The sequence below is a fragment of the Hyaena hyaena genome, unplaced genomic scaffold, assembly GCF_003009895.1.
Source record: "Hyaena hyaena isolate Hyena2069 unplaced genomic scaffold, ASM300989v1 scaffold_197, whole genome shotgun sequence".
Taxonomy (NCBI): domain Eukaryota; kingdom Metazoa; phylum Chordata; class Mammalia; order Carnivora; family Hyaenidae; genus Hyaena; species Hyaena hyaena.
This window is the reverse complement of record NW_024080830.1, coordinates 366,225-383,686: the sequence shown is the minus strand read 5'-3', so window position 1 is coordinate 383,686 and position 17,462 is coordinate 366,225. Positions and strand designations below refer to the sequence as shown.

Genomic DNA, 17,462 nt, shown 5'->3' with positions numbered 1-17,462 from the left:
GTGCCACCTCTATGGCACAAAGTATGGCAGTTATTTAAAAAATAAAATTGCTACATGACCCAGCAGTTCTACTTTTGGGTCTATACCCAAAAGAATTGAACTATCTCAAAGAGAGATTTGTACACTCATATTCATAGCAGCATTATTCAGAAAAGCTAGACATGGAAGCAACCCCTTGTCCATCCACAGATGAGTGTGTAAGGGAAGAAACTGTGCGGTGTGCCACAACATGGATGAACCTTGAGGATGTTATGCAGAGTAAAATAAGCCCCACACGAAGAGACAAATATTGTATGATAACACTTGTGTGAGGTAGTTAAAGTGGCCCGAGATGTATGAGGAGAAAGCAAAATGGTGGTTCCCAGGGCTGTGGGAGGGGAGAATGGAGGGCCATTGTTTAATGGGGACAGAGTTTCCGATTTGCAATACACCAGTACTTCATTCTTGAAAACATCACTGCTGGGGGAAATCATATTAAAAATAGTTCCATTAATTTTAACGAAAAAAAAAAAAAAAGCAATGTGTTTGATCCCAATCCAAGGTGCACAGTATTCAGAGAGAAAAATCAAGTAAATGGTGAAAAAGTTTAACAGAAATGAGTGTTAAAGCAAACATGTTTAGTTTATTCACAGTAATGTAATGTGGTGACATACTGTCCTCCCCAAAGGAGGAAGCAAAGTGTTGGTGGAAAGAGATGGGAGTCCTTCTAACTTTGGCATCACCATCCTCGCTGACCGCTTCCTCTTTGGGGAGGCACCTGGTTAACGTCACTCACACAGAATTTAAAAATACAGCTCAGAGGGCACCTTGCTGGCTCAGTCGGTTGAGCCTCTGATTCCTGATCTCGGCTCAGGTGATATGATCTTGTGATGTGTGAGTTCGAGCCCCTGTGCCAGGCTCACTGCTGTCAGCACAGGCCTGCTTTCGATCCATGTGTCCCGCTCCCTGCCCCTCCCCAGCTCATGCTCCCTCTCTCTCTCTCTCAAAAATAAATAAATAAAAATGTAGCTCAGAGAAGTACCTCAGGTCTAAACAAGGCGTACAGTCACACTTTGAAACACAGGAAAGTTCAGTACCTCCGAGAAGGTGCTTCCTTCTCGCTTGCTGTAAGCCTGCCTAGAGACAGTTGGTTTCTTCCCAAACTGTTGAGTGGAGAAAATTGGTGAGTATGTCTCTGCCCAAAATTGTAATGTCAAAAAAAAAAAACCCAAAAACAAATAAACCTTTTTTTGTAGCATATTTATTTAAGGTGTTTTGGATGAAAAAGTCATGATACCAAAAAATAATTCGTTCTCTGAGATGTGTAATTTTTCAAGAGTGTTGGAAGCAAAAGGCATTGGACAGCTAGCGTGTGTGTGGGATTTGCTGTGATGCATAGCACACCTGTCTCTCACAGATACCTCTTCGGGCTCGGAGGACGAAGGCTCGGTGCAGGGAGACTCCCAGGGCACGCCCACCTCCAGCCAGGGCAGCATCAACATGGAGCACTGGATCAGCCAGGCCATCCACGGCTCCACCACCTCCACCACCTCTTCCTCTTCCACCCAAAGTGGGGGGAGCGGCGCTGCCCACAGACTGGCCGACGTCATGGCCCAGACGCACATAGGTGAGTGCCTCGCTCTCGTTGTCTGACGCAGGTGGCCGTTGAGCAGCCGTGGTCTTAGTGTTTGAGGGATCGTCTGTGCATCTCGGCCACGGAGTCCATGCGAGGGACGGCACAGAGCCCCGCTCTGACCCTGCGGCTGCTTTGGTCTTTCTGTTTTGTGAAATTGGCTTTTCACTGTCCCCAGTGTCCGTGACAGCTAGGATATTTTGAGCTTTCCACTAGTACAGGAAACATTCTCGTTCCTTAGGGAAACTTGGAGCCATGTGTCTTTTCTTCTCCAGACGTCACCAAAATATGCTTCTGCATGAAATTTTAATAGTGGTAATAAACAAGGCAGGAAATTTTAAAGTGACTTTTTCTGTTAACTTTGGGAATCATTTGAGGAAGCTCACTCCTGCTTTCTCCCCGAGGTAAAGTTCTTGGCTGGTTCACGTTACGACGTATGTGGCCTCAGTGATGGGTGAGGTGCTCTTTGTTGGAACAAGCACACAGTTAGGAAGCATTGCTTGAGATGTTTCAAAGTTGTGTGAAAAGAAGTTAAATAAGAATTTCTAGCAGAAAAGAGAGGGCATTGGACGAGCCACAGTGCTGCCTGAATTGCAGACACATGGGGTGCGTGCCTCGGCGCGAGGCCTTTATCCGGTGCGGGCGGGATGCTGCTGGCGTCCAGATCTGTTCTCACCTGGTTTTAGTTATAGATTAAGATTTTGAAAGTTCACAGTAAAAATATTTCACAAAGTGAACTACGTGCTTTGACTGTGGTTTCTGGGATAGCTCAGGAAGGACCCCTTTCCAATAGCCACGTGGGCAGGGGTCACCGTGCTCACAGGACACAGTCCTCAGGGTGCTTGCTTGACAGCACGCCCTCCTTGCCGCAGCAAGCCCACGTCTGCAGAACCCACATCCAGAAAACAGGTAAAGGTAGTGAATTAACTACTCGACGAACATCTCAGATGCACAAGTTTTCTAGATTATTAGCTACTTGAGAAAGTTCAAAGAAACTCAAACCACTTGCTTAGGACTTTGCCCCAAGGGCGCTCGCCCCGAATGAGGTTGAAGTCAGCCTTGCTGATGGAGGAGTCGGCAGAGTGCCCCTGTGTCTGCCGCACACGCTCAGGCAGCCGGTCAGGAGCGTTGGGTCTGCCCTCTGTCCCCACATGAATGGCAGCTGGCAGCTTCAGAGCCCCTTTTTCTGCTCTAGTTGCTTAGTGGAGAAAAAAAAGAACAATGATTTCTTTCCTTTGTTCCTCTCGGAGTTGTTGTGAGTAAAAAGAAAATAGGAAAATTCTTTTTGTAAAGTGACAGTCCAACGCCAAGTGGTTGTATTAGAGTTCAATTTTCCATCCTTGGGTGACAGTGGCACGGTTTTGTTAGCACAAGAACCCCGTTTGGGATCAGAATAAGTTAAAAATTATACACCAAAGAGATTGTGCACACCAAAGAGATACGGCTTTATCTTGCGTGTTACGGGACCCGAGAGGGCGTCCGTGCATGTGGCATGGCCCCCGTGTGGGTGGTGTGACACGGAAGGCTGTCCACCTGTGCCATTCACCCCCTCCCAGGAAGCGTGTGCAGCGTGATTCTCCTCACTTGTGAGGAAGCGTCGGAATCTTACCACGAGACACACATACCCTCAAACGAACGCATCCCTGCACCCGGCTGTCCCTTTGTGATGTGACCCATGAAGTCCTGGGGGAAAGTGCAGCTGGAGGGTTGGATTCACCCAGACTGTGAGAGGCTGCATGACTCATGTGCTTCGTGTCTCGGCGGAGCCTAAATACAGCCGTCGAGTGTGTGACATCACAGTCCTCTCGAATTTGGTACAAAGATTGGTTCCTAGGATACCTGGAAATTTCTGTCCATGTGAAAATTTTGAAAGAAGGCAGTGGCAAAATAGAACGAAACGCCGAGGAGAGGAGTCCTACAGCTGTGCAGCAGAGCAGACGTCAGAGTCCGAGAACTGGCAGCCTTTGCCCTGTTGTTGAGACTGTGGGAAGTCTAGGGTGTGAGTGTGTGTGAGGGGGAGTGTGTGTGTAAGAGAATGTGCATGAGTGTGTCATGAGTGTACATTTGTACGTGCACGTGTATATGAGTGTGTGTGTGTGTGGGTGAAAGCATGAGAGACTGAGGGAGGGTATGCATAAGAGAACGTGCGTGAGTGTGTTCTGAGAGTGTGTATATGTAGATGTGCACATGCATGTATGATTGTGTGTGTGCATGTGTGTGTGCACGTGTTCCCGAGCAAGTGCCTGTACCCCTCGTCCCGCTTGGAGAGCTATGTGGGTGGAAGGACAGCACCCCTGCCCCCGATCGGGGGAGGAGAGCCCAGTGGTTTCAGACCACGAAGGCCCACGAGACTGCCACAGAGTGTGGGCTGTTCTCCTCTGTTGCTGAAGCGCAATCCCACGTCCCTGCGGGTTCTCACCCTGACGTGTACACAGGGACCCCACAGGCGTACCCGCACAGTCAGGGCCCCGTGCACACGGTGCAGAGCCCCCTCCAGGTCGTTTCTGTCCCTGCGGCTGTGGTCCTGCGTGGTGTGCGGTCCCTGGGCCGGACGGCCTCTGCGCTGAAACAAAGTGGGCCCCGCGTGTCGGGGCTCCCCGCAGGTTCCAGTGAGAACCAGGGTGTTTGGATTGTTGCCAGGTGGTATTTGCTCAGAACCCTGTGCACATCATGTGCTTGAGGCAACGGGAAAAGACCGGATTACACCCCTCAAACACTGTATCAGTATCAGAGGTCGAGGCGCCTCGCTCAGTGGGAAAATTAGTGGACTGACTGCTTTTAAACTCCAGGAGGCTTGTTCACAAAAGACGTGAGAGGAAAATGAATTAGTTACTACATGGAAGTGGAATTTTGAGCAGAAACTATTGGTACATTTCTAGACTAAGAAATAAGAAAAAAGCAGAATAGATAATGTAGCTGTACGTTTATAGTCAAATTTGTACATTCAGCAAATAGACTTCGGCTTGGGTTCTTCTCTCTCCCTTGTGGTCACGGGTCCTGTGGTGGCGAGGTCACCGTCACCCTGTGCCGACCGACACGGCAGAGGCGTCGTCACTGGGGGTTCCGTTAGCGTGTGTTGGGGTGTCTTGTCATTAGCCAGACGTTCACAGAAGTAGTTGCTGTTTCCAGAATGCTTCGGGCTTCACCGACGGGAGTGCGGTGTTCGCCGCGAACTGCGTAAGCAAGCTGCCCCATCGCTCCCCTGCATCCGATCCTGCTAAGAGTCCCCGCCCCCCAAGGCCAGCCTGTCAGGGTGGCCCCCCGAGGGGCAGGCTCCAGGGTTAGCACCCTTGACTCCACGTTCCCATGAACCACGTGTGTCCACGTTCTGGGTATCTGGCTGCCACACGCGTTGCACGCCGCCTGCTCCCGGCGACCGCTCCCGGCGGCTCAGCCCACGTCTGGCCCGTGCCCGCCCCTTGTGCGCTCGTGTCCGTTTCCTCCATGCTGCTCGGAGCCCTGTGGCTTCCCCGGTGGTGTTAGGACGCACGTCTGCTCCTGTCTCTTCGCAGAAATGCGCGTGGGATCGCTACCTCTCAAGACTTTGCTTATTTGGCTTTTATACTTAGAATTGAAGTAAAGATTTTTGGATCCGAAAGTGTCCTGATCCTTTGTGCACCGCGTGTGCTGTTCAGCAGGAATACCTCCCCGGCCAGCACACTCGCGTGCTGCACACATACAGACGGGCCTGAGGGCAGGGACGTCCTTGCAGGGGCCAGGGCGCCTGTCGCTTAGTTCCTGCAGCCCGGTGAGCGGTCGTGGCTGCCTTCCTCTTCTGCGGCAGGGAGACTGCGGCTCAGCAAAGTTGGCATGGGACCGCGGGGCGCCCATCTGGCCAGCGGTCAGCAGACCCGCGGGTCGTGGGCGCACCTGCTGCAGCGCCGGCTGCCTCGCTCCTGTGTCCCCGTCCGGCGTGGCCCTGCCTCTACGTGGGGGCAGCTCCCTTCCAGACAAAACCCCGTGAAGCTTTGCGTTGAGAATGAAGACTCTGTGCCCATCACACCCCCTCGGGCCGAGGCCTGTGCAGGCTTCCTGAGCCCGGAGCCTCTCCTCATGGGTCGGAACTTGTGGATACAAACTCCAGGGGCTCCTGGGCGAAGGGAAGCCGCCTGTTCCGATGGCAGCACGCACTTCTGAGGACCCGACAGCTGCTGTCCTGCCTGCAGGGGCTCGCGTGGCGACCGTGTGGGAGGGACGCAGTGCTGGGTCAGCCCGACTCCGAACTGTGGTGGGAGCGAGGCTGGCATGTGAACCGCCGAGCCCTCTGCAGCCGCGTCCTGACCCGGTGTGTGGGGGGGGCTTGCCTGCAGCGTGGAAGGCGGGCGGGGCCGACCGCGCTGCTGAGACTCGGGGGAGCCCTCGCTCCCCACCGGCTGTGCAGGGAGGACCCCCGGGCGGCGGCTGCCCCGGGCGGGCCTTCTCTGGGAAGGTCCCGTCTGCCTCACGTCCAGCGTTTCATCGAGGAACCTGCTTTTCCAACCTCGCCCGGAAGGCGCACACGCGGAGCGGCGGGGTGTACACGGTGGTCTCGGGGCCGTATGACAGGGGAGCCCGTTGCTCCCTTCTGCGTGGTACTGTGGGTCGGGATGTGGGGCCCAGGGGGTCATTCTCCATGAGCGGACGCCCGTAGCCCGTCATCTGCGTCAGTCAGTGGCCACGAAGCACGTTGCCTTCTGTATATAAACACCACACTTCCTGCCATTCCTCTCTTCGCTTACAAGTTGTTTAGGGACTGAAAAAATGTTAATGTAGTTTAAGAAGTGGGGTCTGTCACCATTTCCCGGGGATCCCCATACAGTCAGGATACCTGCTAGGTGGGAATGGGGTCGCCTGGTGACCCCTGACCCGTCTCCACGTGCGCTCACATTCTGAGGCGCTCGGGGTGAGGACCTGCACGTGGGACTTTGAGGGGACGCACTTCAGCCCACGCTGGGGTGACACTCCTGGAGAAGGAAGTGGAGACGTGGAGAACCAGCAGTCTGCCGGCTGTGCCCAGGGCGCGCGTCCGCCTGTCTCCTGCCGGCTGTGCCCAGTGTGTCCGCCTGTCTGCCGCCGGCTGTGCCCAGGGCGCGCGTCCGCCTGTCTGCCGCCGGCTGTGCCCAGTGTGTCCGCCTGTCTGCCGCGGGCTGTGCCCAGTGTGTCCGCCTGTCTGCCGCGGGCTGTGCTCAGTGTGTCCGCCTGTCTGCCGCGGGCTGTGCCCAGTGCACCCGTCCACCTGTCTGCCACGTGGCGATTCTGGGTTCAGACCCTGCCTCTGCCCGTGCTGCCCCCGCTGCTGCACTTAGGGGCTCCATTTGGCGAGTAGCTGTGCTTGGGGGCCTTACCGCTTCAGGTAGGTGTTATTATCACCGTCCCGACTTTACAGAGGAGGACCTTAAAGCACAGGTCGGTTAGTAACTGGTCCCAGGGGATCAGCAATGAGCAGATGACCGACCCCTGTGACACCAGAGCCCAGCTCCCGGTGCCTTGGGTGTGTCCACGTGCCTGCAGGTCAGCGCATCTGGGACCGTCCAGGCACGTCAAGATGCTTTGGCCGCCCTGTGTTGTCCCCGTGAAGCTTGCCTAGGGTGCACGTTAATCTCCTTTGGCTGCAGGGTCCCCTTGTGATGTGAGATCCACGCATCCGTAGTTGCAGACCCGCCTTCTTGTGAAAACTGTTTGTAACCGTAAGTTGGTTCTTTGAGGACATGTTCAGAGTGGCTAAGATTTGAGTCCCCAGCCTGCATGTTCCTAGCTGAGGGCCAACAGTGTAATGCTCTGCCTCCTTTTATCATGGCGGACTGTAAAAGGTGTTCTTCACACGATCTGTTTGGTGCTCTGTTTGTCCTCTTGTGTGTGCTTTTGGTTGGTGGTTTTGGTGTTTAAAGAGCCCCTGTGTGTGGTGCTGATGTGGGGCAGCACCCAGAGGAAACGGGCCGTCCGATGCCTGCACCGCTTCTCTCATGCGTAGGTACAGAACCTGGCCAAGCTGCTGCCTAGTAAAGGTAACAAAATCAGAATTCACGGTGTAGTGCCTATTGTTAGAACTGGGGATATATAAGGTGTCATCGACGGTCTCATTGACACACTTCTTTCGTGCCTTATTTAATAAGTACAAAACCTGTGCTTTCCCCCACTTAAGCAGTGAGCACTTCCCTTGGGAATCACAGTTGTAGTGGGAGGGACTGGGGCCAGTCTCATGGGTAACACCACGCCAATTCATATCGGATTATATAAACACGATTTTGAATGATTATTCAGTATCACGCATGCTAAAACAAATAGAAAAGCTAATATTTCTTGAATGCTTACCCTCTATCATAAAATGTCCTACGAGCTTAACGTACATTTAATTTCACTTACTCTACCATGCGGGAGACTGGCTGTGTTACTCCCACGTAGTGAGGAGGGCACTGATGCTCCCCAGCACCTGGAGGGACGGCAGAGCGTGGGTGCAGACCCAGGCCCTCTACCTGCAAAGCTTGAGCTCTTCACTGCCTCTGTTATGACAGACGAGAAAGTTACTCTTTTATGAACAAACCCCTAACTTGTAATATTTCTCTTTCCACTGGCTGTTTGAAAATGTGATTTGAAAGTGCTTCGTTGATGGGCTCCAGCTGTAATATTGTGTCTGGAGTTGGTTCCATTTTGAGCAGTATGAATTACCTTAAACGTAATCTTTATACTGAGATTTCTGCGGTGCACTTGGATTCAGAATCTCGGTCTCTCCTTGGAATGTGGCAGTTTCTCAAGCCCCATTGCTCACTTACCCTTCAGAATAACTCCATTTCAATGATCAGAAAACTTGTAATTTGCTTCTTTATAGAAAATCACTCTGCACCTCCTGACGTAACCACTTACACCTCAGAACACTCAATACAAGTAGAAAGGCCACAAGGTTCAACGACCTCACGAACGGCACCAAAGTATGGCAACGCGGAGCTCATGGAGACTGGCGATGGTAGGTCTTCTGACAGTTATTTTTTCTCCTTTATAAATCCTCGTTTCTCCGAAATTGTCCTTCTGTACACAGGGTCGGGTGTGTTTCTTGTACATGTACAGTGGACTCCTGGACCTGGCTTATCACCTTTTTTACGTGGCTCCTGTGGAAGGTGGCACAGGGACAAAAAGTGCCAACGGCCTCCAAGTTGTGCAGGAGCGTTTCCTCATAGGAAAAGTATCAGTGTGGTAGGAACTCAGTCATGAGAAGAAACAGAAATACTTTGAGTGTGATGTGTTTGCTAACCAGTAGCAAATGTTGGTTCAGCAGTCAAGAAGTTCGCAGGAGGTGGGAAGACCGTGAGCACTTGGGAGAGGGATGACCTGAAGCTAAGCGGAGAACAGAGTGACTGGGGGGGGCTGCTTTGGTGTTGTAGACGTCTGCAGAAGGAGGCTGTCCTTCCGCGATGATGAAGGACAGTGGTGGGGCTCCGTCCTTCCTCGTTCTGCAGTGTCGGTATGTCCTCAGTGTGGTGGCCGTTCTGTGACCAGGCCCAGAGAAGCAGGCTTGAGCGTGAGTCACATGCTGTGCCCTGCTTTCCACATGCCCAGGGCTCCCAGGCCACGAAAGTGCAGTAGACCCTGGTGGTGATGTAAGATGTGACTGTTCCTTCTTCTGTCGGTGGTTCTGTTTTCCAGGTGTGCCAGTAAGTAGCCGGGTGTCGGCGAAAATTCAACAGCTCGTCAATACACTCAAACGACCAAAGCGGCCGCCGTTACGGGAATTCTTTGTTGATGACTTTGAAGAATTGCTGGAAGGTGAAAGGGGCCTCTGCCCCCCACTTATTCTGTGTCTGCGTGATCCCAGGGACCATCATGATGTGCCTTCTGGGCTGTTAAAAGTAACAGTCTCGGTGCCCCTGTAAGACAGGAATCTTCTCTGGAGACTCTAGGCACTGTTCCCAAAGCTGCCTTTAAAGACAGACCGAGTGTGGGCAAGGCTGGATAGATACCCAGGCTGTGTGTTCGTGGCCCTCCCAGGATGTGATTACGGCTGTGAGCCAGGCCTCCATCAGGTAGCAGAAATGGGGGGAAGCATAGAAAACCGTGGCTCGAGGTGACACGTGCTCTCTAAGTAAGCTCGTTAAGAAGAATGCAGAGTGTGCGTGTGGCTGGGCTCACTTCCTGCTCCTCTGCACAAATTCAGGACTATGTGAAACCCAAACCCCTTATTTTCTTGTTCTTTGTAACCCAAGTAAGACACTGCTGGTTATCTGGCCAGCAGGCGGAGATTGTCCCCGACTGTGAGGGAGAGAAACCTTTTCCAAAAGTGAGAAGCATAACAGTTGCTCACCTAAACGAAAGAGTTGGGAAGATTGTATTGCATTATTGGGCATTTTTTGTTTGTTTTACTCAAGAAAATGTGCTCAGGTTGGTTATTCATAGTAATTGCTGCAAATTCAAATTCACATCTCTGTATTTAAGGGCAAAATATAATTTAATAAGATTTGAGCCCTGGAGTCCAGAACTACTAGTGAACATCAGGAATTGATAATTTTTAATTTTTGATGTTTTTTTAAATTTACTTCTGAGAGAGAGAGAGAGGGAGACAGCATGAGCAGGGGAGGGTCAGAGAGAGAAGGAGACACAGAATCTGAAGCAGCTCCAGGCTCTGAGCTGTCAGCACAGAGCCCGACGCGGGGCTCGAACCCAGGAACTGTGAGACCATGACCTGAGCCGGAGTCATATGCTCACCCGACTGAGCCCCCAGGCGCCCCAGCAATTGATATTTTAAGCAGCTGTTGCAATCCCCGAGTCCAGGCATGTTAAAACACATAGTTCACATGTGGCTTTACAGATGCACTCAGGTCTCCCTACATCCCCATCCCGACATTGCCTTGGAAAGTGTAAGAACTGAGTGCTTCCATTATGTCCATGTGGCTCGTATGTAGGTGCTGGCTGTGAATTTAGAAAAGCACGTGTGCGTGTTTTCAGTCCACCAGTAAACATGTATAAGTCTCCTACCTTCTCTGAAAGGAAGAGAACAGTGATTGTGCTAATATGCACGTATTTTTCTTGAAAACTTCCAATGTATTTAGTTCAGCAACCGGATCCGAACCAGCCAAAGCCAGAGGGAGCACAAATGTTGGCAGTACGCGGGGAGCAGCTGGGAGTGGTGACGAACTGGCCCCCATCTCTAGAAGCTGCGCTGCAGCGGTGGGGGACCATATCCCCGAAGGCCCCATGCTTGACCACGATGGACACAAACGGGAAGCCCCTGTACATCCTCACTTACGGTAATTCTGTACGCCTCGTCACCTTCCTGCCCGTGCCTGCACACCGCGGCCACTCTTGGGGTGCCTGACTTAGTTTGTACTGCCTTAGATGTCCAGTACAGAAACAAATGGACTTAGGAAATATTTTAGGAAAAGTAAATAGTTTGAATGTGTAAAGTTGTTACTTATTAAATGTTTGTTGAGTAAAATCCGGAAATGGGTACCAAAAAGAATCAGCCTAACCCTAATAAGAGTGTGGATTTTACCTCTTGGAAGGTGTGTTATTCTTAAAAGTCATGCCTTCAGGAAGGATGGGTAACTAAAGAATATGTATCTAAACTCTTTGACATGTATCCTTCAGAAAAAACAAAATCCATTTCCAAAATGGTTATTCAAAAAAGCAAGAGAAACTAGGTTTTCTTTAGTTCTTCATTCAGTACAGTTAGTGAAACCTGTAAACTTTTGGAAATAGTTATCTGTACCAGAAAGATTTTGTTCTCTTTGTTCCCTGGGTGGGGGCCTTGGAGAAGGCAGACGGCTGGGTTACTTTCACGTCACCTGCTGCGGTTTTGCAGAGAGACCAGCCGAATAACACAAGACCAGAGCTGCAGGACTCTGCACGCGTGCGGTTAGGTGGCCTTCTGTCTGCACGCGTGCGGTTTTGTTTCCGTAGCAGCAGTGCTTTTACCCGGGGAGGAAGGGGGCTTGTTTCTGCACTGGCACATGTTACGTTACGTGACACAGAGTGCAGCCTTTCGGGATGCGGGGCCTCGGGAGGTACCCGCCGTAGCCTCAGTCGATACCCGTGCTCCTCACGGACAGAAATGGGTTCAAGGTTCAGGAGCATACGTCCCCAGCTCTGCTGTTGTCTGGCGCTGTTAGATACTACTAAGTAGATAAGGAGCATTTCACCCGCAGAGAGGCATTAGCTTCATTTTTTCATTATGCTTTTTAGAAGTTGGAAATAGATTTTACTCAGTCAAGTAGATGGAAGACTTTCCTTTGTGGCCCTCAGCCCTGGCCAGATGCAGCCCCGGAGCTGGTGGTGTAGCTGGAATGCTGCCCCCTAGCTTCTTCCGGGGCTCACCTGCCACGTACGGGGAACCCCAGGACCTGCCGTACGCACACGCAGCACAGCACCCACCTGGCCGCCAACAGGCGTGCGCTGACACGTGCGAGGCGCTGACTGCACGGGTCCGGCGCCGGGCTGGGCCCTCAGAGGAGACCGTTCTACAGGCTGAGGACCTTGATCAGAGGGCAGCCCTTCTCCGGAGGGGACAAAGAGCAGAGGCGCGCTGACTTTGCCTTCGAGCACGTTACCACAGCTGCGGTGTAAGATGCACGCCGAAAGCTGTCTAAGGGAATTTGTGTCTGCACCCCGGTGTCACACCCCCTGCTCTTCAGTCACCAGTGTCTTGTTGCAGTTTACTTGTTGGTATGAGATGTGTGCTGTGGGTCACTCTTGGTTTTCACCTGTTAAAGGAATGTAAGCAACGCATATCCAAAAACACGGTGATAGTTTATCAGGATGTAAAAGGGAAGCGTTGTAATCCCAGAAAACCCGTAGAAAGGTGCTTTACACGTACAAACCCTGAGATAGATGAACGTGTAACGACCGGGTGCTGCTCAGCGCACAGAGAAGAGCTCACTGAAGGAGAATTGTTCTCCTACGAAGGAACTCGGTCTCACTGGCAGACGAGGCCATTTACAGTCTTGTCGTTCACTTTCTGCTCTCATTTAACTTCCTGCAAAGCCGGAGGGCAGCCGAGAAACTTGGGATCTTTGATGGAAAATGCACACAGCGAGTGAAGGTTGTAGACATCCCTGTAGAACAATCCACTGTTCTCCATTTACCAACATAAATAAAACACTGGAGAACCAGCATCTTAGAATCTCCAATTAATAAAAATAAATCGTGCTAAACTACGAATTTCCTTCTACCGTGAATCTTCGCTTCCTCCGGTTCTCAGCAAGACACCTGCAAATTCCTCCTCCGTCGCTGCGGTGCGCTTTCACCAGGCCCACCCTCCCTCTTCCTCTTCCTCTTCCTTTTCTTCCTTTTATGATTTATGACTTGGCCTTTGCTCCAGATATTTTGAAATACTTACGTGCTTGAGCTGGAGAAGCACTGGGAAACCTTTCTACGTGCTTGTGTGTTTTGTGTGGTTGGCGCTGTGTTTCTCAGGCTGCTTCGCCGCCGTGCTGTGCGTGAGCTCTGAGAACCCGGCCTCACCCCCCGGCCCCTTCCTCAGGCCTATGCTCTTCCTGTGGCTGCGTACTCCCCACAGAAATCCAATTGAGATTAAAATTAATATGTAATAAGACAGTGCATACATCATGTCGGAGTCTCTTTTTTTCTACATGCACATGGCTGTCTTAGAGTCTTACCAGCTATTTCTCAGTTAAAATACTGGTTTAAGTTGACAAAATCCGTTGAGACTTCATGCCCCCCACCTTTCAAATATGCAGTGCACAATTATTATTAACTGGCATTAACCGTAGTCACCATCTTGTACATTCTGTCTCATGACTTATTTTATAACTGGAGGCTCGTACCTTTGACGCCCTTCGCCCATTTCTCCCTCCCTCTCCTTCCTCACCTCTGGAGGTTCTCCATGTATCTGTGAGCGTGAGTTTCAGATTCTGCAAGTAAGTGAGGTCACAAGGTATTTGTCTTTCTCTGTCTTACCTGTTTAACTTAGCATAATGCCTCCACGTCCATCCATGTCATAAATGGCAAGATTTCATGCCTTGTTATGGCTGAATAATAATCCCGTGTACAGGGGCACCTGGGTGGCTTAGTCGGTTAAGCGTCCGACTTTCGCTTAGGTCATGATCTCGCGGTTCGTGGGTTCGAGCCCCGTGTCAGGCTCTGTGCTGACTGCCAGCTCAGCCTGGAGCCTGTTTCAGAGTCTGTGACTCCCTCTCTCTCTGACCCTCCCCTGCTCATGCTGTCTCTCTCTCTCTCTCCTAGAAATAAATAAAACATTAAAAAAAATTAAAAAATAATCCCGTGTACATACACCACCTCTTCTTCCTCCACTCATCCATTGATTACTAGTTTTAACTTTTTGAGGAACCCCCATACTGGTTTTTCCGGAGCGGCTGCACCAGTTTCCCTCCCACCGACAGTGCAAGAGGGTTCCCCTTCCTCCACATCCTTGCCAACACTTGTTATCTCCTGTCTTTTTGATACTAGCCATTCTGATGGTGTGCAGTGGTATCTCCGTGACTTTGGTACAGTCTCCCTTATGATGAGGGGTGTTGGCCATCTGTGTGTCTTAGGAGAAATGTCTATTCAGTTCCTGTGCCCTTTTTTAATCCATTATTTTTTTTTCCCATTGAGTTGTTCGAATTCTCTGTATGTTTAAGATTTAACCCCTTATCGAATGAATGATTTGCAAATATCTTTTGTCCTGTAATTCGCTTTTTCATCGTATGGATGGTTTCCTTTGCTGTGCAAAAGCTTTTTAGTGTGATGTGATCCCACTTGTTTATTTTTGCTTTTGGTGTCAGATTCAAGTAATCATCCCCAAGACACATGTCAAGGATCGTAGCACCGGTTTCCTTCTAGGAGTTTTATGGTTTCAAGTCTTATGTTCAGTTTTCTCATTCATTTTGAGTTAATTTCTAGGTATGGTGTGAGACAGTGGTTCAGTTCCATTCTGCTGCATGTGACTGTCCAGTTTTCCCACTGCCACTTATTTTTATTGAAGACATTGCCTTTCCCCCATTGTGTTTTCTTGACTCCTTTGCTGTAAATTAATTGACATAGATGCATGAGTTTATTTATGGGCTCTCTGTTCCATTGATCTGTGTTTTATGCCAGTGCCACACTGTTTTAATTACTGTTGCTTTGTATTATAGTTTAAAATCAGGGAGCCGGCTGTCCTCAGCTTTGCTCTTCTTACTCAAGATTGCTTTGGCTGTTTGGGGCCTTTTGTGTTTCCATACAGATGTCAGGATTCTTTGTTCTACCTTCATGAAAAATGTCATATTTTGATAGGGATTGCGTTGAGTCTGTAGATTGCTTTGGGTAGTACAGACGTTTTAACAATATTATTTCTCCCAATTAATGAGCATGGAATGCCTTTCACTTGTGTCTTCCTTAGTTTCTTTCATCAGCGTCTTACAATTTTCAGAGTTTAGGTGTTTTGGCCGCTTGGTTGAAATTATTCATGGTACTTATTATTCTTTTTGATGCAACTCTAAATGTTTTCTTAATTTCTCTGATAATTTATTGTTAGTTTATAGAAATGCAGTTAAATTTTGTATATCAATTTGCACTCTGCAACTTTACTCAATTCATTCATTAGTTGTAACAGGGTTTTTTGGTTTATTTCTTTGTTTTGGTTTTGGTGGCATCTTTAGAGTTTTCTATATATAAAATCCTATCATCCTCAAATACAGATAGTTATACTCCTTCCTTTCCAATATGGATGCTTGTTAAGTCTTTTTCTTGCCCAGTTACTCTGACTGGGACTTCCAAAACCATTGAATCAAAGCGGTGAGACCGGGTGTCCTGGGCTTGCTCCTGAGTTCAGTGCACGATACTAGCTGTGGGTTTGGAATGTACGGCCTTTATTATGTTGACATAAGTTCCCTCTACATTCACTTTGTTGAGAGTTTTTCATCAAAAAATGATGTTGAATTTTGTCAACTGCTTTTTTTCTGCATGTATGGAGAGATGGTTTAGATTCTTCATTTTGTTAATGTGGTATGTCCTGTTGATTGATTTGGTGACATTGGACCGTCCCCATATCCCTGGAGTAAATCCTGCTGATCACAGTGTATGATCCTTTTACTGTATTGTTGAATTCAGTTTGCTAATATTTTGTTGAGGAATTTTACATCTATGTTTATCAGGAGTTAGAGCCTGTAATTTTGTTTTTTGTGTGTCCTTGTATGGTTTTGGTATCAGGGTATAACGCTGGCTTCATAAAATGAGTTTGGAATCAAACTCCTCTATTTTGGAAGAGTTTGGGAAGGATAAGTATTAAATCTTCTTTGAATGTTTGGTAGAATTCACTAGGAAAGGCGTCTGTTTGTAGGGAGGTTTTTAATTACTGATTAAATTTCCTTAATAGTAATCATTCTATTCAGATTTTGTTTCCTCATGCTTCATTGTTGGAAGATTGTATGTTTCTAGGATTTATTCATTTCTTCTAGTTTGCCCAGTTTGTTGCCATGTCCTCGTTCCGGTGGTCTCTTGTGATCCGTTGTATTTCTGTGGTGTTGGTTAACTTCTTTCATTTCTGATTTCATCTGAGATTTTAAGTGGGAGTCCAGTCTCATTTTCTTTCGGTAAGTCTAGCCAGAGGTCAGCTTTGTTTACCTTTTCAAAGAACCAGGTCTTGGTTTTGTCGATCTTTTCTCTTGCCTCTTTACTCCCTGTTTCACTCATTTCTGCTCTGATCTGTGTTGCTTCCTTCTTTCTACTAACTTGGGCTTCATCTGTTCTTTTCCTGGCTCCTTGAGGTGTAAAGTTAGCCTGTTTACTTGAGATTTTTCCTGTTTCTTGAGGTACGCCTGTATTGCCATGGGCTTCCGTCTCAGAGCTGCTTTTGCTACAAATCGTAAGTTTTGGTGTGTTGTATTTCCATTTTCACTTGTCTCAGGTATTTTATTTCTTCTTTGAAATTTTTGTTGTCCCAGTGGTTGTTTAGTAGCATGTTGTTTAATTTCCATGTACTTGTGACTTTTCCAGTTTTCTTCTTATAATTGACTTCTCACCTCGTACCATTATGGATCAGAAAAGATGCTTGATATGATTTCAGTTCCTCTTAAATTTATAGAGACTTGTTTGTGGCCTAAAGTATGATTTGGAGAATATTCCATGTGTACTTGAGAAGAATGTGTATTTCGATAAAAATGAAGTCCATATGGTCTAATGCGTTGTTCGAGGCCACTGTTTCCTTACTGGTTTTCTGTCCAGATGATTTATCCACTGATGTGAGTGGGGTATTAAAGTTCCCTGCTATTATTGTATTGCTGTTAATTTCTCCTTCTAGGTCTGTTAATATTTGCTTTATAGATTTAGGTGTTTCTATATTGGATACATAAATGTTTACAAATGTTAGGTCTTCTTGGTGGACTGATCCTGTCATTATGCACCTCCCTTACTTTGTCTCTTATTACCGCCTTTGGTTTAAAGTGTGTCTTGTCTGGTAGAACTACAGCCACACATCTTTCTTTATGTCCCCAATTCCGTGAAGTATCCTTCCACAACCCCTCCCTTTTCTCTGTGTGTGTCCTCACATCTGAATGCAGTCCCTTGTAGGCAGCAGATCGATTGTTCTTGGGTTTTTTTTTCCCCACTGACCCACTCTGTCTTTTAATGAGAGAATTTAGTCATTCTACATTTAAAGTGACGATTCATAAGAGGTACTTACTGCCATTTTGGTAATTGTTTTCTTGTTGTTTTTTGTAGGGTCTCTCTGTTCCTTTTCTCTTCCTTTGTGGTTTGAGGACTTTCTTTAGTGTTAGGCTTACATACCTTTCCCTTTATATTTTGTGTGTGTTTGCTTGGTGGTTACCATGAGGCTCACATATAACAACTTATGTTTATAACCATTTATTTTAAGTTGATAACAACTCAGGTTTGAGTACATTCTAAATGTGCATATTTTTCTCTCCCACGTTTCATGTTCTCCATG

The 17,462-nt window shown here is 48.6% G+C and overlaps 1 protein-coding gene across 3 annotated transcripts in view; it reads left to right on the top strand.

Moving 5' to 3' along the window:
- DIP2C (disco interacting protein 2 homolog C) overlaps positions 1–17,462 on the top strand; it is a 384,520-nt gene that overhangs the window by 242,641 nt on the left and 124,417 nt on the right. For all 3 annotated transcript variants that reach the window (XM_039241634.1, XM_039241633.1, XM_039241635.1), the window contains 4 exons: positions 1,397–1,606; positions 8,418–8,552; positions 9,230–9,349; positions 10,630–10,827. In XM_039241634.1, coding sequence (XP_039097565.1) covers positions 1,397–1,606; positions 8,418–8,552; positions 9,230–9,349; positions 10,630–10,827 — 663 coding nt within the window. The remainder of the gene's footprint in view (positions 1–1,396; positions 1,607–8,417; positions 8,553–9,229; positions 9,350–10,629; positions 10,828–17,462) is intronic.